We start from the raw sequence: 22614 nt of genomic DNA on the forward strand, positions 1-22614 counted from the left end.
TCCACCAGGGAAGTCCTCTTGTTAATCTTATATTTCTAGCACCCTAGTGCCTGCCATCTAGTGGATTTGCAATTAATGATTGTTGAATGAATATTAACATATCAGATGTTTTGAATTTTCTCTTTTATTTTCATTGTAAGTGAGAGAATAGGGTAAGAAATGCTTTTTTTCCCCTCTAAATATCAATGTGGGGCAACAAATTCCAGCTATGCTTTTGGAATCATTTCCCTAATAGCCATGGTTATTTTTTCCTCATTAAAGTCATCTACAGGTGAGTCCTGGAATCAGAATGCCTCAGACAGTGGTTTTCTGTGTATTATTCTATAGGGTAATCCTTTCTAGTCTCCATCCCGGGATATAACAGAATATCAAATTTGTTCATTGCCATTTATGTGTTTTGTTTTATTACTTTTCTTTTATATTTAATGTCCACAGATTATTAGCTGCTATTGAGACATCTATTTTTTTATTATTATTAAAAACAGTGTATTATCCTTGTCTTTGTTTTGTAGAGTGATCTTAGAGAACGCTTCAGTGCAGCCAGCAGTGCCTCCAAAATTTTGCAGGAACGAATTGAGGAAATGAGAACGAGTAATAAAGAAAAAGACAATACCATCATTCGACTGAAATCTAGACTTCAGGATTTAGAAGAGGCATTTGAGAATGCTTACAAACTCTCAGATGATAAAGAAGCAAGACTAAAACAAGAAAATAAAATGTTTCAAGATGTAAGTGACAAGTAACTCAGTGACATGGTTGGCTAAAAGTAATTTCAGATATTGTAGTGTTACAAGCTATTATGATTTTTTCCACATTTATTTTCATTTTACGTAACTTTGCTGTAGCTGCAAATATACGTGTACTTTTCTGATTGAGTTAGTTGGGTCTTATCTTAAAGCAGGAAGTCAGGGCTTTCAGAACTATGGTGTCACTCCCACGCCTTTCTGTCTCTAGCAGGGCAGCCTTTGAGCTATCTTAAATCAACATCTGTGTGTCTGGCAGGTACAGGACCAGATTTAGAACAGGCTTGATAAAATTTTTCATTTTGATTTAATTTCACTTAAAATTTAGATTTGTATAACATTGAAACTGGATTAGGTTTTAGGTTTTTTTTAAAAAAAGTAAAATCTGAAAGTATTTCGGCTGTTGATATTTTCTTCCTGATAGCTTTAGATTTGATTCTTGCTGCTTTGTTTTTTAAAATTTATTTTCATGAAGGTAATACATGTAAATGGTTTAAATGGTCAAATATCAAATGAGAAACAGCAATCTTCTTCACCTCTCCCTATCTTGGAGTCCTCTACCCTAGAAGCCATTATTTTTAGCTCTTTTAGCCATTCCTTCTGAAGTTTTGCTCCATGTTTCTAAGTAACAAACTTACATTGCTCTTTTTTTATCCCCATCAGTTTCAGACATTATATATCGACTACTCTCTGTGCAAGGTCACAGTGTAGCTTTCTTATACCATTTGCTCCCCAAACAAACACTCCCCCTCTCTTTCCAACGTGCTTGATGTATTAAATTGATTCTGAGAAGCTTATTCTTTTTTTTTTTTTTTTTTTGTGGTACGCGGGCCTCTCACTGTTGTGGCCTCTCCCGTTGTGGAGCACAGGCTCTGGATGCGCAGGCTCAGCGGCCATGGCTCATGGGCCCAGCCGCTCCGTGGCATGTAGGATCTTCCCAGACCAGGGCACGAACCTGTGTCCCCTGTATCGGCAGGCGGACTCTCAACCACTGTGCCAGCAGGGAAGCCCGAAGCTTATTCTTTTACATTTGAACAACTCAGAAATTGGAATGCATCTTTATAGTGTCATATTTTAATTGGCAGCACTTTTTCCTCTTAGTATTTTAGTAAATAATATTAAATAGCATGATTTCTATTTAGTGGTGTCTTAGACTTTAAATATGATATATTATCATTTATAAATGAATCAGAATTCAGTGTTTCTTATGTCTATGCAGATATTTTTCAAAGCTAAGCTGCAGTGTTCAGTGATTGCATTTCCTTTCTCTTACAACTTTTATTTTTCCTAGACTTAATAATTGCCTTGTCTCTTTATCTGCTTGCTTAGTTTTTTTACATGCATAGCACTTCCTTTCCTCCCGCCTCCCCAGTATCCTTGCTTCAGTCTGAACTGATTGCCCTCGAGGTCTGATACACAGATTTCTAGGACTTGCCTTTGTCATCATCCTGGGAATTGTCTTCGCTTCTTTTCTGTATTGAATCTGTCCTTTTGTGTGGATTCTATATCTTCTTTCTTGGTTTAACTCTGTTTTGCTAGAGTAAATCTCCTGAGAAAAAGAAGGCATAAGAGACAAATTTTGAGGCCTTCCATATCTGAAAACTTTTATAGTTGCAGTCACACTTTACTTTTTAAAAAATATTTTTTAGAACAGTTAGAATTACAGAAAAATTGAGGAGATAGTGGAGTGTTCCCATGTGCCCCACACCATTTCCCCTGTTATTAACATCTTGCATTAGTACGATACCTTGGCCACAATTAATGAGCCTTTTTTTTTTTTTAATGTTTGTTTATTTTGGCTGCTCCGGGTCTTAGTTGCCACATGCAGCCTTCTAAGTTGAGGCGTGCGGACTCTTGGTTACAGCGTGCATGTGGGATCTAGTTCCCCGACCAGGGATCTAACCCAGGCCCCCTGCATTGGGAGCGGGGAGTCTTATCCACTGGACCACCAGGGAAGTCCCAGTGAGCCAATATTGATACATTATTATTAAGTAAACACCACAGTTTATTCAGATTTCCTTGCTTTTTTCCTAATGTTCTTTTTCTGCTCCAGGACTCCCTCTAGGAGACCAGATTACATGTAGTCTTCATGGCTTCCTAGGCTCCTCTTGGCTGTGACAGTTTCTCAGACTTTTCCTGTTTTTCATGATCTTGACAGTTTTGAGGAGAACTGGGCAGGTATTTTGCAGTATGTCCCTTGGGATTTGTCTAATATTTTTCTCATGATTAGACTAGGGTTATTAGGAGGAAAATCACAGAGGTAAAGTACCATTTTGGGCATATCATACCAGCAAGCCCTATGTTTTTTATTCCTTTATAGTCATTTTAGTAAAGTTTCAGGAGGGAGTGCATATGAACACTCCATTCGGTGTGCTATATTTGATTAGGACTCTACATGGTTCGGTTATTACTTTTCTCATTCATACACATTAATAGTGTAATTTTAGTGTATGTGAGTACATGAGCTCCTGGTTTTTAAAACTTGTACTTCTTAACATCAGACCTACAGAAACTTGCAAAAATTGTGTGAATAATTTTCATATACCCTTCACCTAGATTCTGAAAGTTAACATTTTATAATATGTGCTTTACCATTCGGTCCACATATAGTTTAAAGATTTAAAAAAAAATTTTTTTTTCCAAACTTTTTTAGAGTAAGTTAGAGATATAATGCATCTTTATCTCTAAATACTTCAACGTCTATTTCTTAAAAACAAGGGCAGTCTTTTATATAACCATAGCAAAATTAGGAAATTAACATTAATATAGTAATCTAACTTATACATGCCATTCAATTTTTTGCAAATTATACCACAAGTATTCCTTATACCAAAAGAAACTTTTTTTCCCTTGTTCGGGATCCGATCCAGGACTACATGTTGCATTGAGCTGTCACATCTCTTTTATCTCCTTTAACCTAGAGCAGATCCTCAGTTTTTCTGTCTTTTATAACCTTAAAACTCTTTGAAGATTATAGACTAATTATTTTATAGAACTACGCCTTCTAACATGGTAGCCTGTAGCCACATGTGACTATTTAACTTTACACTGATTACAATTAAGTAAAATAAACAGTTCAGTTCCCCAGTTGCACTGTCCACATTTCAAGTGCTCAGCGGTCACACGTAGGTAGTGGCTGTGGTGTCGGGCAGCGTGGGGGGACTGCATCCGTCATCGCAGAGAGTTCGTTGGCCAGCACATTGTGGAATGGTCCTTAGTTTGGGTGTATGTTTCTTCACAGTTAGATTGGGTTGTCGTGATGCACAGGAGCCCCTCTTAGCACTTCCTGTTAGGAGGCCCGTGTGAACTGTGTGGGTGTCAACTCCAGCCACTTGGTGAAGGTGGGGTTTGCCATGGGTCTCCACTGTAAAGTTATACCCTGCCTCTCCCCCACTGCAGTTAACATGTAACTTATGAGAGGGTAATTTAAGGCTCTGTAAATCACGTTTTTCTCATCAAACTTTTACCCACTAGCTGTAGCATGCCCTGATGTGTCTTGCCTGAAACCACTAATTACTGTGGCGGCTGCCAAATGGTGTTTTTTCTATCTCTATGATTCCCTCTACATTTTACTGCAGGGAGTAGTCCTCCTTTCTTTTTTATTTCTGCTTATCAGCGTGGACTCATGGATTCTTATTTTATTCAGTGAGGTAGTCTTTTTTACTCTGTTTATTATTTTGATGCTTTGGCCTGAGGGGTACGTGTGAAGCTGGCTTCTGTGGCCTTCTGACAGGTTCCCGTCATTCTAGACTTCCTGCCACAGCCAGATGTTCCAGGCCCATCTTGTACTTTTCTAGCCCTGGCCCTAAGTCAGTCATTTTTCCCCGGAGCCCTGGTTCCTTTAAGTGGAAGATGGTATTTAGAAACTTAAGATCTAGGTATGTTCATTGCTTCTGGGATGTCATTGTTTTTAATTAAAAACCGATCATTGTTTGAGTAGCAGTGAAGCGCAAAGGATAGGTAGAATGTTGTTTTCAGCTGAAATTGCATGACTATTTCCAGGGATAGCACTGACTTTTTCCACATTAGTCATGTCAAATATTTTAAGCACACAGAAAGGTATAGAGTAGTGCATTAAATCCCCATATACTGGCCATCCGTAGATACTGTTGAAAGACCCTCTTCTGTTCCTCTCTCTCCCACCCTAGAGGCGCCTGCTGTGCTAAGTGTGCCCTTGGTTATCCCCACTCTGTTCCTTTTACTTCTACTATATATGCACGTTGTTTTAAACAATGTATAGTAAACCATATGCGTAAACCAATGTGCGTAAACCAGACATGAATTGTATTGCACTGTATCCTTCTAGCACCTGTTTTTCTCTCAGCATTGCTTCTAAGATTGGCCATGTTGATACATGTAGTTTTTATTCTTTTTTATTTAAACATTTGTATGTGAAATATTTCTGGTGTATACAAAGGTACAAAGAATAATATAACAAATACATGTAGACCGGCCCACCACCCACCTTAGGAATTAAAATACTGTAGATGCCGTTGAGGCCCTCCACGCACCTTTTCTGATCACCTCTGCCTTCTTAGACGTGATCGGTCTGAATGGTGTGAATGTCATTCCCATGTCTGTCTTTGTATCATCGTGTTTGTGTGGTTGCGTAGTCAGTGTTGTTTGTTTGGCATATCTTAAAACTATAAATGCTATCATGCTGTACTTACTGTTCTGAAACCTTTTTTCCTTTGTAAAAAGCCTTATCCAAGCTGATACACACAGCACTAATCCACTTGTTTTCATCCCTGTGTAGTAGTCCATTGTGTGAATATTCCACAATTTATTTATCCATTTTCCTGCTTCCAGTTTCTTTTTGTTGCTGTTATGAGCCACACTACCATGACCATTCCTATATATACCTCCTGTGCCAATGTGTACAAGTACCTCTGGGGTATTGTTGCAGTTACCAGAGCTGCAAAACAAATGACCTCCAAACTGGACATATTCTCCTCATGGGCTCGGTGGTCTAGGAACTTGGACTGGGCTAAACAGGGGCAGCTTATCTTGGCCCAGCATTATCTGGGACCTTAGCTGGAAACTCAGAAGCTGGGGCCTTTGATGATGGCTGTTGACTAAGACTGCAGTTCTTTCCATGTTGCCTCCCATGTGGCCTCATTTGGGCTTCTTTGCAGCATAATGGCTGAGTACCAAGGACAGGCGTCCTGAAAGAGCTTCCTGACAGCCACAGTGCCTTTCATGACTAGCCTTCTGGAAGCTTTCTAGCATCTTCTTTTTATCCCTGGTATTCTGATAGTCCATAACAGTGTTTGGGGCATAGGTTCTTCCAATCTGGAAATTAATGTCTTTTAGTTCTACAAAACCTGCTGATGTTATTTCTCTGTTAATTTCCTGCCTCTCTCTCTTCTCTTTCTCTGGAACTTTTATGAGTAGATGTTGTATTGCATGGGTTGATTCTCTAAGACTTATTTATGTTTTAGTGTTCATCAAGACCTCTTTGTCCTTTATCTTCCAGTCTTAGTATTAATTATGTCTTTTCTCATTTTTACTAAGAGCTCTTTATTCTCTGATTGCTAGTTTTTCAAAGCTTTCTGGTCTTGTTTTGTGACTATAACATTGTTATTTCTCTGAGGATATTAATAATAGCTTTCTTTTTTAAAAAAGATTTATTATTTATTTTTGGCTGCATTGGGTCTTAGTTGCGGCACACAGGATCTCTATTGAGGCATGTGGGATCATTTGTTGTGGCGCATGGCTTCTCTCTAGTTGTGGCGTGCGGGTTTTCTCTTCTCTAGTTGTGGCACGTTGGGTTCCAGAGCACATGGGCTCTGTAGTTTGAGGCATGTGGGCTCTAGTTGAGGCACGTGAGCTCAGTAGTTGTGGCACGTGGGCTTAGTTGCCCCGTGGCATGTGGGACCTTAGTTCCCTGACCAGGGATCGAACCCACATCCCCTGCATTGTAAGGCGGATTCTTTACCACTGGACCACCAAGGAGGTCCCAATAATAGCTTTCTTTTGATACTTTCCTTTAGATTTGGTTCATTATTTCTTCTAAGTTAACCTTTCATTTTGATTTGAAGTCTGTTTCATATGGAAGTTTTTTTTTCAAATGTTGGTTCTTTGGTAGGTTCACATTTAAGAGGGAGGCGGTAAAAAGCTATTTGGAGACTCTGTGTGCACAGATGGGACTTACTTCCTGGTACCTTCACTTAAAAGCAGTTGTAAGTGATGCACCAGGCATTTGGTTAGGGAACCTCCAGGTGTGAATGTGTCTTTTTTTCTGGGGTTGTTCAGTTTTCCCAAAGGAAAGTCTTCCGGTTTCTTGTGTGGAACCTATCAGCCAGGCTCTGGTGGCAGTGAGGGAGGGGAGAGTCAAGTGGGTTTTTTTTTTTTTTTTTTTGAAGACTTTTCCTTAGTCATTTTCTCTTTGTCTCTTTGCCTCCTCCTCACACCCTGCTATCATACTTGTGTTTCCAAAGTTGCATTTTTCTCTCACAGTCGTGTCTTCTATGCCCTATTGCCTGGCTGAACAGTCCACTGCTGTATGGGACGGGAAAAGGCCCTGGGCTCTAACCCAGGACTTTGAACCAGTTTCCTGTGGTCAGCCCTGTGCTTCAGCCCTGCCCACCACTGAACCTGGGGTTCAAGCTGTGAGCCTCTCAGGGTTATGAAGAGATCAGCCTACTTGCCATCAGCATCCTTTATTCAGACTCTGGAAGTTGTGGCCTTGTTGCATCTTCATTGAAATCTCTCACTCGTTGCTGTTACCTCTTTTGTTTTCTCTTTAATTGCTTCATTGTTAATTTAGTGGGATCTCTGGATAAAAAGAATATCCTGTGATGAACCTCTCTTCTTTCACCAGAAGTCTCACTTATGTATTTTTGAATAAATTACCTAATTATATTAGACTTTGGGGATTGTTCCTTTACTCTGTGGAACTAACTTAACAAAAGGTAGTGTGCAACAATTCCAAAGAGAACAATGCAAATACATTTTAATCTTTTCAAATACTGCTTACTTAAAGGGCACTGACTGAAATAAATTATTTGTTTTACTTTCTATTTTGAAATAAATTCAAATTTACAGAAAACTTGCAAGAACTGTCATACTCCTATATCCTAGGATCACCAGTTAACATTTTGCCATATTTTCTTTATCATGTCACATATATATATATTTTCACACACATACATATATATATATATATATATATATTTTTTTTTTTTTTTTTTTTTTTTTCCTTGAACCATTTGAGAGTAAGTTGTAGACGTTGAGCCCCGGTACCTGTATACTTCTGGTATGTGTTTCCTAAGAAATACATCCATAGTCACAGAAAAATTATCCAAATAAAGAAATCTAATACTGATGCAGTCCATATCCAGATTGTTCCTTTATGTCACCTTTTTCCTCAGTCCAGGATCCATTCACTTATCTCTTTAGTTGCCTTTAATTTGAAACAATGTGTTAATGTTTTTCTTTCATGACACTGGCATCTTTGAAGAGTAAGGGCAGTTATTTTACAGGCTGTCCCTCCGTTGATATTATAATATTTAATTTTGTGGTGCAATTCTTTGTTTTTCCTTGTAGCTTTTAGGAGAGTATGAGTCCCTTGGAAAAGAACACGAAAGAGTAAAGGTAACAGTTGATCATTCATGTTCTGAACTTCCTGTCGGGGCAAAAGCATTAGTTTGGAAGTCGAGAGATATGACCCTTTCTCCCTTTCTCTTCCCCTCCTCTCTCCCCATCGGGCTATTTGAACTAGACCGCTCACTTATCCTCTCGTGTCAGTTTCCTTATTTTCAAATATCTGCCCATTTAACTCACAAATTTGTTGAATTTGTTCATTTAACAAATATTTATTGAATGGCTGTTGCATTTGAGATGGGATGAAATTTTTAGAAGAGGATAAAATATACCATACAAATGCAAATAATTATTTAATACTGTTTAAATATAAGGTTTCATTTTTCAAAACATTAGCTTTTTGTGGGGTTGAGTTAATTATGTTAAATTCTTAATTAAAACTCTGTTTGGGATCTACATATTTGAATCCATTGAAACCCCACAATAAGTAAATGGGGTCCAAGTAGTTAAGTTGCATAAAATGCAGGGTTGTGATTCTTCAAGGTTAGTGAAAAGGCCTGCACAGCTAGGTAGCCAAGCTGTCTGGGATTTCAGGGGCCAGTTGTTATATCTGAAATCTCATCATTGCAGGTATTCGCTTTGCCATTTACTGAGGTTTCAGTCAAGTTTGTGTTTAAAATATGTCCATTTTAACACTGTTTCTAATCAAGCAAAGCATAATAGGCTTTGCTTATGAAACAGGGGGCTTCCACACAGCTATTTGTATAAACCAGTATTTTGCTCTTCGTTTTTTCCCTTGAATTATGTGTATTGGCTCTGTGGCTGATGCCATACTTGCTGAGTATCTGCATAATTTTCTTTGTAGCTCTTTGGTGTAGTCTCAGATTAGTTTTATATTATGCATTTTAAAAGAAAAGGAATACATCTGAATATTTATCTTCAGTTATCTGAATTTTTCCTTTATTTTCATAGGATACATTAAATAAAACTGAGAACAAATTGCTTGATGCACATACTCAGATTTCTGATTTGAAAAGGTAAAATATATTGTCTTACTAATAAGCAAATACCTCTAACTGTTCTTTCAGGCCTTAAATATGTGTCTATATTAAAAGTGATGAAAAAAGCTTTTCTTGGGATTTTTAAGCACATTGAGATTAGATTTTAATCCTCATCTTCCCTTCCCCTGGAAAGACATTTGATTTTAGCCAAAGATTTTAAAATGATTAGAATATATTGGTGGCTGTGCCTGAAAGGTGTGCACGTCCCCAAACTTTATGTATTTACTTAGCATAGGTAAAACCTAAGTGATATTAAATCATTGAAAAGAATTTTAAGAAGTAGTCTAATTCACTGAATTATCTTTGTGCTCCAAAAAGAAAATAGCATTCACACCAATTTTGTGGTTATCTACTTTCTTAAAGACCTGGTTTGAGGACTGTATTCATGATCTGATTTGCTTACTTAGGGAAGGAACAGTCGTTAAGTGGTCCCTATGGCAAATGATTAGATATTTCTAATTGGCTTTAGCATATTATTTTTGTAGTTTTATTTGGAGATAAGTGATGTCCCTGATTTAGAGATTTTATTGCACTCTTAAGGACTTCTCATAGGGAAGAACAGGAACACTGTCTAGCTTTCTTGTCTGCTCAAGTCTTTTCTGTGAAGCATTCAATTCTAGGGATCTTTTGTTATCAGTTTGGTATAAGCATTAGCCCTGTTAGAGCTTTCTCCCTCAAATCTTCCTTGCAACAGAGTAGGTAAGAATTTAAGTTTAAAAGATGAGATGGAGACATATTCAAAGTTTTAAAAGATAGAAAGAATGCCAAGATATCCGCAAAACAATTAACTGGCCAGAGTGCTTATTTTCTCTTGGTAAGCTTGAAGATAAGCTTTTATTCTGAACACAGCACAAATTAGATGAGCTGCCTGCAGGTTGAGAGTTGGTCAGAACAGGAAGTTCTTTTTAATAGCTCTGCTTTGGATGGTAAGCCTGCTTCCTCTTTTGTGAGAGCCTTACCCGTGTATATTTCATATGAATACATACGTATTAGAATTAAACATGTTAGAATTGCAATTTATTTGATTGCTGAATTTATTTTATTTTTATTTAATTTATACTGTGTGTTTTTATCTGTAGTAAAATTTCTAAATTTCTTTTTACTTTCTGTATTAAATGTATTTGTTGTTCCCTTTTCCTTCAGTTGTAGCATATGAAATGCTCCTTTGTAGAGTTTTTTCTATTTGCCTTCCTATTTATTCTCCCTGATTTTTTTCAGCTTTTTAAAGTGTAATGTGGCTTTTTACTATGAAGAAGGTTTATGCATGTGCAGCTCTTTTGTCACCCCTTTCCTAGAAGTATCTGTTAAATAAGTAATTTGTAGTTGAGCTGTATTTTAAGTTTGTTGAAATGTACTTAATTTATCTTATTGCTTTTGAATTAGAACAATTTCAAAACTTGAAGCTCAGGTCAAGCAAGTAGAGCATGAAAATATGTTAAGTCTTCGTCATAATTCTAAAACTCCTATGAGACCCTCACGTGCCAAGTAAGTTACTTCGTTTAATCTCTCTGTAAAGCTAGTAATAGGTGCACCCTGTAATTGAATTGAGGCACTCATCTGTCTAAATCGTGAGGAAGACACAGTTAACTGTCATCACAGAACCTGATGCGTAAAAACATCTAACTGTTAGATATTGTGAAAGCTCATATGCAGAGGCATTTGCCGAAAGGTAATGTAGAATCAGATTGGGAGTGAGGAGAATTGGGATGTTTTATGGTTTTTGACTCTGCCCAGCTGTGTGACCTTAGGCAAATCACTTAATTTTTTGGAGCTCAGTTTTATCATCTGTAAAAACAAGGACATTGGGTTAGAACATCTCAAAAGGTCTTTTAGCCCTAAACTTCCAGAAATTTTATTCCCGTGTTAATGGAAAGAATTATGAAGATGGATCTGCATTAGGTTGTGTGGATTTTTCTTTTTAGTTTTTCCAAATTAGCTTTGTTATAATCTAAGAGCATTATCTTGATGATTCATTTACACAGTAAGTTTTTTTCATATTAGAATTGTTTTTGTGATTTTGATGTAAATAAAGAGCATTAAATGAGTAGGTCATAACTTCCTAATATTGATGTTTTATCAGAAAAAGATTAACTTGCAAATGTTAACCTAAGTTGTAATTGTCAAATGAGAAACTTTTTCTAGATCTTTACTAATTAATATTAGTAGGACATAATGAATTATTGAAAGATAAGGTAATGTAAATAACTGAAATTGGACATTTGAGATTGAACAAAAAGGAGGACTGAAGTTGGAGTCAGGGAAGGGCCTTTCTGTGGAGGGACACGTTAGTGGACAGGGAAGACGTGCAGAGTCGTTCAGGTGGGAGGTGTGGAGGGAGGGGTGTTCCAGGCAGAGGCAGTGCTCTTGCTGAGTCCTGAGGTAGGAAAGAGCTTAGTCTTATGTTTGAAGAACCCAGAGGAGGCTCGTGTGGCCTGACTGTTCCCAGCAAGGGATAAAGGAGCCCCAGATAAAATCACAGACCCATCATACATAGCTTTCTAAGCCAGGGTCAAGGGTTTGGATTTTACTCTAAGTCCATTGGGACACCTTTGACGGGGTTTTTTTTTTTGTGTGTGTGCGGTACGCGGGCCTCTCACTGTTGTGGCCTCTCCCGTTGCGGAGCACAGGCTCCGGACGTGCAGGTTCAGCGGCCATGGCTCATGGGCTCAGCCGCTCCGCGGCATGTGGGATCTTCCCGGTCCGGGGCACGAACCCGTGTCCCCTGCGTCGGCAGGCGGACTCCCAACCACTGCGCCACCCGGGAAGCCTGGGTTTTATATAGTAAAATTGTGTCACCTGATTTCTATTTTTTAAATGCACCTGCCATGAGGAGGGGAAAAGAGTAGAAGCAGAGAGACTAATTAGGCTGTTGCAGGGCTAGGAGAGAGATGGTGCTAGCTGGGTGGTGGCCATAGAAATGGACAGACGAGAAGGATTTGAGAAGATTCTGGATGAATTGGATGGCAAGGTAGGAAAGGGAGGCGTCAGGTCAGTCCTTTGTTTCTGTCTTGAACAGCTAAAGGTGTAGCATTGAACCAGGGAGGAGATGTGAAGAGCAGACCATGGGGTAAAGATCAGAATTTCCATCTTGAAGATTTTAGTTTGAGATTCATGTAAATTCCAAGTGGAAATCAAGCAGGTGATGATAAATTTCCGTTTGGAGTGCAGAAATAAGGCTGGAGTTATAAATATTGGAGTCGTCTTTCTAGATAGGGCTTAAAGCTATTGGATGGATGCATGTGTTTAGTGAGAAGCAAGCCCAGGACAAAGCTCTGAAGAACCCCAGTGTTTTGGTGTTGGGTAGAGAAGGAGCTGGCAAAGGAACCTGAGAAATAGCTGCTGGAAACCAGGAGAAAGACTGAAGCAGCTGTTAAGAGAGCCAGTGAGATGAAGAATGAGGGTCTGTTGGATTTGTAAGCTGGAGGTTCCTGATGACCTGGAGAGCAGTTGGCACGAAGTGATAGAAGCGGAAGGCAGTTGTGGATGTATTGAAGAGTGAATGAACACAACCTAGATGTCTAACAGCCTGAATGTCAGTATATTGTGATACATTTATGCATAATACTGCTCAGCATGACAGTGCACAGACTAGATTGGGGGTTGGCAAACTACAGCTCCCCAGCCAAATCTAGCCTACTGCCTGTGTTTGTTTGTTTTTTCTTTTTTTTTTTTTTTTGCTCCGGACTGCATGGCTTGCAGGATCTTAGTTCCCTGACCAGGGGTTGAACCCGGGCCCACGGCAGTGAAAGCGCGGAGTCCTAACCACTGGACTGCCAGGGAATTCCTATACCACCTGTTTTTGTAAGGCCTGTGAGCAAAGAATGGTTTTTGTTTTTAAATGTTTGGAAAAAAAAATCAAAGAATAATATTTCATGACACCTGAAAACTATATGAAATTCAGCTTTCAGTGTCCAGGAATAAAGTTTTATTGGAACATACCTAAGCTTATTCATTTGTGTATCGTCTATAGGTGCTTTGTGCTGCAGTGACAAAGTTGAGTAGTTGTGACAGAGACTATCTGGCCCATAATACCTAAAATATTTATCATCTGGCTCTTTACTCACAGTTGCCAACCCCATAACTAGCCTGTCAACATGGTTTAATCTTAAGAACATAATATGGCACACAACAAAAAACTAGTTGCAGAAGAAATTGGGTACTAGTTATATCGACTTTAGCATGTAAATCAGCTCTGCAGATCTTACGGGTCATACAGATGGAGTAAAGGTGTAAAAGCACTCATGGGGATGCTGACCACAAATTTAGCACGAATGGTTGCTTTTGGGAAGAATGAGGTTGGAAAGGTACACAGGGGACTTCAGTGGTATCTGTATTGTTCCGCTCCGTAGAATTCTAAAGGATATACAGCAGAGGATCAAGATTTTATAAAGCGGGTTGGTTGGTGCCTGAGTATCATCTGGATGTCTTCATGCTTGAACTATTTTACATTTTAAAAGTTATTTATTTATTTATTTATTTTTGGCTGCGTTGGGTCTTCATCGCTGCGCGCGGGCTTTCTCTAGTTGTGGCGAGCGGGGGCTACTCTTCGTTGTGGTGCGCGGGCTTCTCGTTGTGGAGCACGGGCTCTAGGCGAGCGACCTCTAGAGCGCAGGCTCGGTAGTTGTGGCGCATGGGCTTAGTTGCTCTGCGGCATGTGGGATCTTCCTGGACCAGGGCTTGAACCCAGGTTCCCTGCATTGGCAGGCAGATTCTTACACACTGCGCCACCAGGGAAGTCCTACATTTTTTAAGTGAACAAGAACCAATAAAGGATTAGTATCCAGAATATAAAGGACTTCTACAAATCAAAAAAAAAAAAGAGAACCTCAATAAAAAACCGATAAAAGAATATGACCAAGCTGTTCACAGAAAAAGAAACCTAAATGGCTAATGAAAATGAAAAGATGCTCATTTCACTAATAATCAGAAAATTGCAAATGAAAACAGTAATGGGCTACCACTCACACCATCAGACAGGCCAGTCATTGTAAAATTTCCCAAAGATATGAAGAAACAGGAACTCTCAAACTACTGGTTTGACTGAAAATTGGCACAGCGCATCTGGAGAGTGATTTGTCAGTATCCAGTAAGACTGAAGGTGAGCACACCTCAAATTCCACAGTTCGAGTTTAAGGTATTTACCTTCGAGAAATTCTGACACATGTTCATTATAGCATTGTTGAAAGGTGATACATTAGAAACTAGACATGCACCAACAGGAGAAAGGATAAATGACTTGTGAGGCAGTCATACTGTGGATAAACTATTAAAATGGTAGAGCTGTAGATATTAACATGGGTAAGTCTCAAACATAATGTTGAGTAGAAAAAGCAGCATTAAAAGGATGTGTACATTATGCCCTTTATGTAATTTTAAAAATGCAAACAACCATATATATGCTATTTATGTCTTACAATTAAAAACACATATGGTAAAGATGTTAGCATTTATTAAAACTAAGTATGGGCAAGTGTTTGTTATAGTACTCTTTGTAATTTTCTAAGAATGTTTGAAATGATTCTTCATTTAAAAATTGAGGGGAAAAGGAGTGACTGGGAGCTGAAATGAAAATACTGATAGATAAAAGAGGCAACTCTTAAAAAGTTTGGTTGTGAAAGGAAGCAGAGAGAGGAAGACAGGAGTTCCTGTCCCGTGGTTTCTATTTTCTCTCTGGAGTGTGATGCAAGGTTATCACCTGACAGTCAAGGCTGGGGCGAGAGGTTTGAGGAGAGTGGAGAGGGTGTCAGATAGTCATATTGGGGAATCGGAGCTCCTTAATTACGGAAAGATGTGTTGGCAGCCAGTGTTGGGCGTCCACTTGAGATAGTGATAGTGATTCTGTGGTGATACCCCAGTCTACACAGCTGGGCAGCTTTTTTCCAGCAAAGCTCAACTATAGGAGTACAGACACAGAAGAAAAGTGAGCTCATTGTAGTCAGACAGGCTTAGGTTTTGCTGCCAGTCAGATGCGATGGCACGTGAGCAGAGAAGGGGGTCCAGGCGATGAGTACTGATTACCAGGAGTGTGGGCTGGGGTGATGGTGGGAGCGGGGTGAAGAGGAGCCCGACAGCTAGGAGGGGCTGGTGCACAGCGAAGGGGGTGCCCAGGGTCGTGGGCCTCGTGGCGAGAGCGCCATGGGGATGCTCGAGCACGGGAGCCAGAGGATCTTTGGAGCTTTGCTTTCTGAAGGGGGCTGCCTTCTCTGGGATGATGCATCCAGTGAGCATCCTCTGAAGGGGCGACTGAGGAAGGGAGTCCAGTCGTTGGCGGGAGTTCGGAGCAGCTCCCGGGTGCGCGTGGAGGGCGCGCGGGATGAGGGCAGGAGGCGGTGTGGAGAGGATGAGGCCTCGAGTGACCGGAGTGTAGGGTGGGGTGAGCCTCATTCGGGCCGGGCTTCACAGTCACAGGGAGGAATGTCATGGTCTAGAACTGCACTGTTCGGTACAGCGGTGCTGGCCACCACAGCTGTTTAAATCTAGCTGCATTGCAAGCATGCACGAGCTCGTGTGTGCATGGCTGGTGGCCACGGTATTGGACTGTGCACGTGGAGGGCGTTTTCTGTCTTCACAGAAAATTCTGTGGGCAGTGCTGGTCTGGGAGGAACAGGCAAGGTGCTCTTGCTTCACCTCAGGGCCCCGAGCTCGACGGGACATAAAGGGTGTGAAGTGCGGTGCGGGGCTGGGCCGGGGTGTTCAGAGCCGGGTACACGTGACGGTACCTAAATCTTGACTGTTCTTCTGAAACCAAGAATAACAATTCAGTTGGAGCTGAAAACTGTAAAATAGAGTTCATCTAGCTAAAATAAGATTGTTTTATGCTGTTTTTAAATTCCTGTGTAAATGTGGAAATCATATTTCAGAGCAGGTTATTTTCTGTATGTGCTCAGTCTAAACTGGAGCGCAGACCGTGCAATGCCTGAGAACACTTCTCGTCCTCACAGCACGCTGGCAAGCTCCGACGTCAGCCGGCGGAAGTGGCTGATCCCAGGAGCAGAACATTCCATCTTCACCGGGCAGCCTCTGGACACGCGGGCCAGCGAGGCAGCCAGCCCGCCGGAGGCCACCTGCCCTCCTGGGTGAGACGGCTCCGTCGAAGATCACATTTAGAGACTGTTAGGTTTCCTTAGAGATTTCAGTTGCCTTTCAAAGTTCAGGAAGTTGTAAAGAGCCATCTCCTCGTTCTTTTTTATGTGTTAATTTTGAGGATCCGATTTTTACTTTATTTTGAAAGGCTAGTGCTTTTCGGAAATTTTCCTTTTGTAGGCCTTGCAGAGCTGTCTCCACCTGTGCCGCTGGCATAGTGGTGTGCCCTGTGCACGGGCTTACAGTTAGGACAAGAGGTTGATCCTCATCCTCCAGATAGCTGAGCCCCCATGAGCGACCTCGTTCATGTACTCCAGAGTGCCCTATAAATATTATATTTCTGTATGCTCTAGGCTGTGAAAAGGATTGGGAAGCACTGGTCTATTATATACAGGCTCAATTTTATTGATTTGCCTTGTAAAGCATACATATTCGTTGTGGAGGAACTGTCAACCCTCATGTTATTCCCCTAGTAATCCCAGTAAACCATCTTAGTTCAGGCTGCTACAACAAGTTACCCTTGACTCGGTGGCTTAAGCAGCAAACAGTTATGTCCTACAGTTCTGGAGGTGGGCAGTCTGAGGTCAGGGTCCTGGTTGGGTCCTGGTTCTGTCCTCACGTGGCCTTTCTTTGGTGCATGTGTGCAGGGAGAGATCAAGATGTCTCTTCCTTATTTTGTAAGGGCACTAATCCCAGCTTGGGGGCTTTACCCTCATGATCTCATCAAAACCTAATCACCTCCAAAAGGTGAGGACAAGAATGCATCATAAGAATCACATTCAACCTAAGAATTTTGGGGAGACACAAATATTCCGTTCATAGCACCGTGTGTCTTACAATTATTATTTAAGGTACCATTCTCCTCTGGAAAAGGATCCTTCACCTGGAAGCTCACCAACAAGTTTATTGATAAAAAAACAAAGAGACACTTCAGACACACCAATCATGAAAGCTTTGAAAGAACTTGATGAAGAAAAAGTATTTAAAAATTGGGGCACACAGACAGAGAAAGAGGATACCTCAAATAGTAAGTATTTTATTCCTTGTTTGATAGAAATATAGATATATAGATCTCTTCCCCTTTCTCCCCCAATTATATTACCTTCTTAAAATGAAATGCCTCAAGTAATAAAATAAAAAGTTAAATTTATTTTTATGCTGTTTCGGCCCCATAGCAGACAGTTGAATCCCCTAGTTGTTAATTTTTTTAAAAGTAATTAATTAATTAATTTGGCTATGACGGGTCTTAGTTGCAACACGTGGGATCTTCATTGAGGCACGTGGGATCTTTTGTTGCAACGTGCTGGCTCTTCATTGTGGCGCACGGGCTTCTCTCTAGTTGTGACGTGCGGGTTTTCTCTCTCTAGTTGTGGCGCTCAGGCTCCAGGGCGTGTGAGCCCAGTAGTTGTGGCACGCCGACTTAGTTGCCCCGCGGCATGTGGGATCTTAGTTCCCCGACCAGGGATTGAACCCCCATCCCCTGCATTGGAAGGTGGGTTCTTTACCACTGGACCACCAGGGAAGTCCCCCTCAGTTGTTAATTTATCATTGTCATCACATACGTACCTTTTCAAATGATATATTATGTTCTGATTATTAAAGATTTACGTGGCATTCTTAAGGATATCTGAAAACTTTCCATATCAATTTGTCTTACTTGCACACGTCAAAAAGTTATGACAGGCATTTGGTGTTCATAAAGTGAGATGTGACATTTCCTACTCTCCCTTTCTTGGTTACTGAGCATCTATCAGTAGGACAAGAAGTATGTTGAATGCTGTTTATTTCACAGGTCCAGGCACTTGTACTTGCTCTGGTGCTTATTTGGTTGGGCCTGCTAATTACGTCATTAACATCTTTGGCATTGCATTTCCAAAGCAGTATCCGCTAGTAAATAAATTAGTGACCTGCTTTCTAAAAATAAACTTGAAAAATCACCTTGAATGCCAGTTGTAAACAGAGAACCAGAATGAATTCATTAAAAACTCCCACGTTTTTGTTCATCAAGCATTTTTTAGCATTGTAATGTGGTGCATTTTGCAAGTAATCATTATAATCTAGATGGTGAGAAGAATTGCTTGCTTGGTGTAACCATCTGTTAATAAAAAGCAGATAACTGAAGCTAGGTTTGTTTTGTTTTTTTGTTTTTCTTTTTTTACATTTTTCTCTTACAGAATTGGTGACTCCTCGGCTAACTGACACTTCAGTCAATGCAAGTCGGTCCCCAGAGAAAGGTGCCCAGCAAAGACAAAAGAGATTTAATTCTGCTTCACAGAGATCGTCATCTTTACCACCTTCAAATCGTAAATCAAGTACTCCAAGTAAGAGTTAGAGGTTTATGTCTCTTGGGCTTGGCAGAGTGGCGTCTGAGCCATTCACACTGTTTGATGCTTTCTGTGTCCCTTACTCTCTTCCTAGCCCCTCGCACAGTGCTCTGAACACAGAATCCCTAAATTCGATCTTGTTCAATAACACCATCTGATTGCACAGTTACTATGACTGTAACTGAAGAATTCTCACCATTTATCAAAGTGAGATTTTTGAGTGTGTGCCGCAAATGTTTTGCAACTAATACCACTTCACAGTTTTTGAGACAAGCTCAACTAGATATTTTGACAACTATCTAATTAAACAGTAGTTCAAACAAATTAAACTAGCCTGAAAAATGATGTTTTTTTCCATATATTTACCTAAGGTTACTCAGCATTAGTCACCTTTTTCTTTAGCCAATTATAAGTGTGGTCTTAAAGTTAAGCACTGGGCTTCTGTGTCCTTAATTTCCATTTCCATAACTGCTGGGGAGATTTGTGTATGACTGTGTTATTAGGAATGTTCACTAGTGCACTGGTGTTTCCATCTTATTTCCAGTCGACTTCTAAAATCCTGAAAAACCAGTTTTGAGTCAGAGCGCAGCAACTACAGTCTGATACACTAAAATCTTGCCGGTGGTTTCCTCTAGATGTTAGGATTATGAACTATTTCTACTTTGTATACTCTTATTTATCTTTGAAAAAGTTTTACAATGAAAATGTATTCTTAGTTAGAAATAAGCTACTGAAAAAGAAGCTATACTCTGCCAGCCTAGCGCATACATAGAAGGAACACACTGTCTCCTCTTCGTTTTCCTCTGTAGCAAAAAGAGAGATTATGTTAACACCAGTGACTGTGGCTTATAGTCCAAAGCGATCCCCTAAAGAAAATTTGTCCCCAGGATTTAGTCATCTACTTAGCAAAAATGAAAGCAGCCCGATTCGGTAAGTTCTCTAAAATTGTTGAATAAAATATATATAGTATTGATTTTTTTTAAATGTCAACTTATGCCTCTGGCTGTCACTAATTTTTCAGTTGTTAATGTGGATTCTGTGGATTTAAATCATTTAAATAAATGTCATACTAAAAATAAAAAAGTACTATAATATGTGAAAACAGTTTTTAAGGATGTAAACTGGCTACTATAAAATTTAAATACTGCCTCAGAACCTCTTCCAGCTTTTGGATATAGAATGATAATTCTTTGTTTTCCTGAAAAGGTATAAGATACAGGGAAAATTGGGGGCCATTTGTACAAGGAAGTGGGCCGTCCTGGTGTGGCCCTGTCACTGAACATAAGCTTACCTGTGCTCCTGAGAAAGTTGTCCTCCCTGAAGTGTGGTTGGGAGTGTGTGCTGTGCTGGGAAGACCACTGACTCCTAAGACAGGAGAGCTGGTGGCCCAGCTCCATCAGGCTCGTGGGGAAAATTACTGAAGCACATTGAACCTCAGTTTCCTCTTCTATAAAAAGGGGATTATAATGCCTGCCTGCTTATTTCATATGGTTGTTAAAAAGATCAGATGAGATAATGTATTGGTAAATGCTTTAAGTCGCCAGTATGTAAATATAATTTTGTGTTAGAAGATATAAATTAAATTTCAGTTTTAAAAAATTATTTGACCACCTTTCTCTTTTAAAAATATGTGAGTATGTAAGTTAACTGGATGCCAGCTCATCTTTCTCGTGGAGATAGGGAACATCAGTTAACACTTTTTTTCTCACAAGTAACTTGCTTCATTCAATAGATTTGATATACTTTTGGATGATTTAGATACTGTTCCTGTGTCTACAGTACAACGTCCCAATCCAAGGAAACAACTCCAGTTTCTTCCTCTAGATGACTCAGAAGGTACCTTTTCCTAAAAAATGATCAGTTATGGTTTTAGTCTTTCATTTTGTGAGTTTCTGGTATCTTTTCAAGGTTCTAAATGTCATTATATCCTGCACTTAAATCTTTTTTTACCCAAGGGCCTCTAAAAATAAGCATTTGTGACACTCATATATTGTGTCAGTGTTGTTATCCTCATTGGAAAGTTGGGAAACCGAGGTACAGGGGATGTTAATGTTTAATTACCAGGGCCATACTGTTCAGTTTTTTATATTCTGTAACTTATATGCACCTTCTTTTTTCTCATTTATATTTTAAGTTTCTTTTTCTCATTTATCTTATAAAGTTATAAGATAATGTATGTGAAATCACTTGGGTAGGCCCTTAAAATACTAACTCTGTAATGTTGGTATATGTCCACTAAATGTGTTGTTTAGTTTTTAAACTTTTTTTTTGCTTTAAGTTTATTTAGGGAAGTTGTTAAGATTGTCAAACGGAGGGCAGGGCTTTTAGAATTCTGTGGAGAAGAAAACTGAGTATATATGATTCATTATGTATCTCTTTTCATTACATTTTTTTCGGCTGTGTAGCAGCCATTTCCAGAAAGTGAAGTTGGGTAACATATTTAGTATGTGCATGCTCTGCTGGAAGAGTTGATAAGAAATAAAAGAAATTTCTTTTCTCTCTGACAGAAAAAAAATACTCAGAAAAAACCACTGACATCCATGTTAATCATAGCTCTTCCCCCGAACCGTTGCCAAGTGGAGTGAAGAAAGTCTCTGTGAGATCAGCCTGGGAGAAGAATAAATCAGTTAGCTATGAGCAGTGTAGGCCTGCCTACATACCACCACAGGGCAATGATTTTGAGTATACAGCAAAAATTAGGACCCTAGCTGAAACGGAACGGTTTTTTGATGAACTTACAAAAGAAAAAGACCAGGTAAAAACAAACATAAAAAAATGTCTTAAATCTTTTTCTGTACTTAATGCTTATGTCTGAGGAATAGTCAGAAGGGAATTATTGTGTCAAACCCAGGAAGTGACTGTGGATGCCACACAAAGCCGCACTAGAAACGTGTGTGAGCCAAGCTGTTGTTACTAATTGTGACAGAGGAAACTTATGTGAAGTCGAGATGGACAAGAAAATACTAGGCTGAAGTCTTTTCTTTCCATTCTGTGATAAACCTCCCTGCCACTCATTAGAATTCTCCTATTTGTATTTAAACGTTTTTTCGGTTAACAGATTGAGGCAGCACTGAGCCGAATGCCTTCCACTGGAGGACGAAGCACGCTGCAGACGAGACTGAATCAGGTGAAGTGTCTCACCCTGAGTCTGCTTTGGAGGCTTGATGCTAGTCAGTGCTCCATTGAACCACGATGATGTTTTAATAGCACAGCTTTTAGGCACACTGAAACAGTCGGTCAAAACCTTTAGCCTTTACAGGAAGTGTTTGGTAATGATAGCACATTTTATAACTGCATGCTAGCTTTCAGGAGCAAAAAGCGACTTTACCTTTATACTTCTAAGAAAAAGGTGTTCATGCCATCATGTTTTCAAGAAACTAACTTGGGAGCAAATGGCAATATGTCTATTAACAGACTTTACGTTTTTAAGGCTCTCACATTAAATCTCCCTTTTTTGTGTTTGTTTTTTCCTCCCCAATCTGCAATTTATTTCTGAACCCCTTTCCATTTAGTAGACATATAAAACAGTGGCACTTTGCAACTGGAATAGATGTGAGGTTCAAAAGAGAGGTGTGATTCCATTATTGAGCAGGAGATGGTGCGGGCGAGTGGGCCGTGTACATCTTTTTTAGTTGCTTTTCAAAGAGAATTAAAATGCATGAAACCATGGAACATTTTAAATCTCTTTTTGTAACATTTTAAACATAACAGCAATGATATGTCCCTTATATAACTGCAAGCTTTGGCTTTTCAATGCCTTAATGTCAGGAAAAGTTCAGTTTCAGATTGATCTGTGAGAAACACACACAGAAAATAGCAGAGGTCTTTTTCTAGGGTCTGTATCCTTAACTTCTCTTT

General features: G+C 39.6%; 1 protein-coding gene across 1 annotated transcript in view; it reads left to right on the plus strand.

The window, feature by feature from the left end:
• The window catches only part of MPHOSPH9 (M-phase phosphoprotein 9), a gene marked incomplete at its 5' end in the record, with an annotated part of 55634 nt that overhangs the window by 27105 nt on the left and 5915 nt on the right, over positions 1 to 22614 (plus strand). Inside the window, 11 exon segments of the mRNA XM_082640622.1 lie at positions 513 to 728; positions 8292 to 8339; positions 9261 to 9325; positions 10733 to 10834; positions 16291 to 16425; positions 17284 to 17459; positions 18607 to 18753; positions 19566 to 19686; positions 20489 to 20592; positions 21264 to 21511; positions 21815 to 21883. Of these exon segments, the coding sequence (XP_082496748.1) occupies positions 513 to 728; positions 8292 to 8339; positions 9261 to 9325; positions 10733 to 10834; positions 16291 to 16425; positions 17284 to 17459; positions 18607 to 18753; positions 19566 to 19686; positions 20489 to 20592; positions 21264 to 21511; positions 21815 to 21883 (1431 nt within the window).

This window comes from Mesoplodon mirus, assembly GCF_964341445.2.
Source record: "Mesoplodon mirus genome assembly, chromosome: 13".
Classification (NCBI taxonomy): Eukaryota; Metazoa; Chordata; class Mammalia; order Artiodactyla; family Ziphiidae; genus Mesoplodon; species Mesoplodon mirus.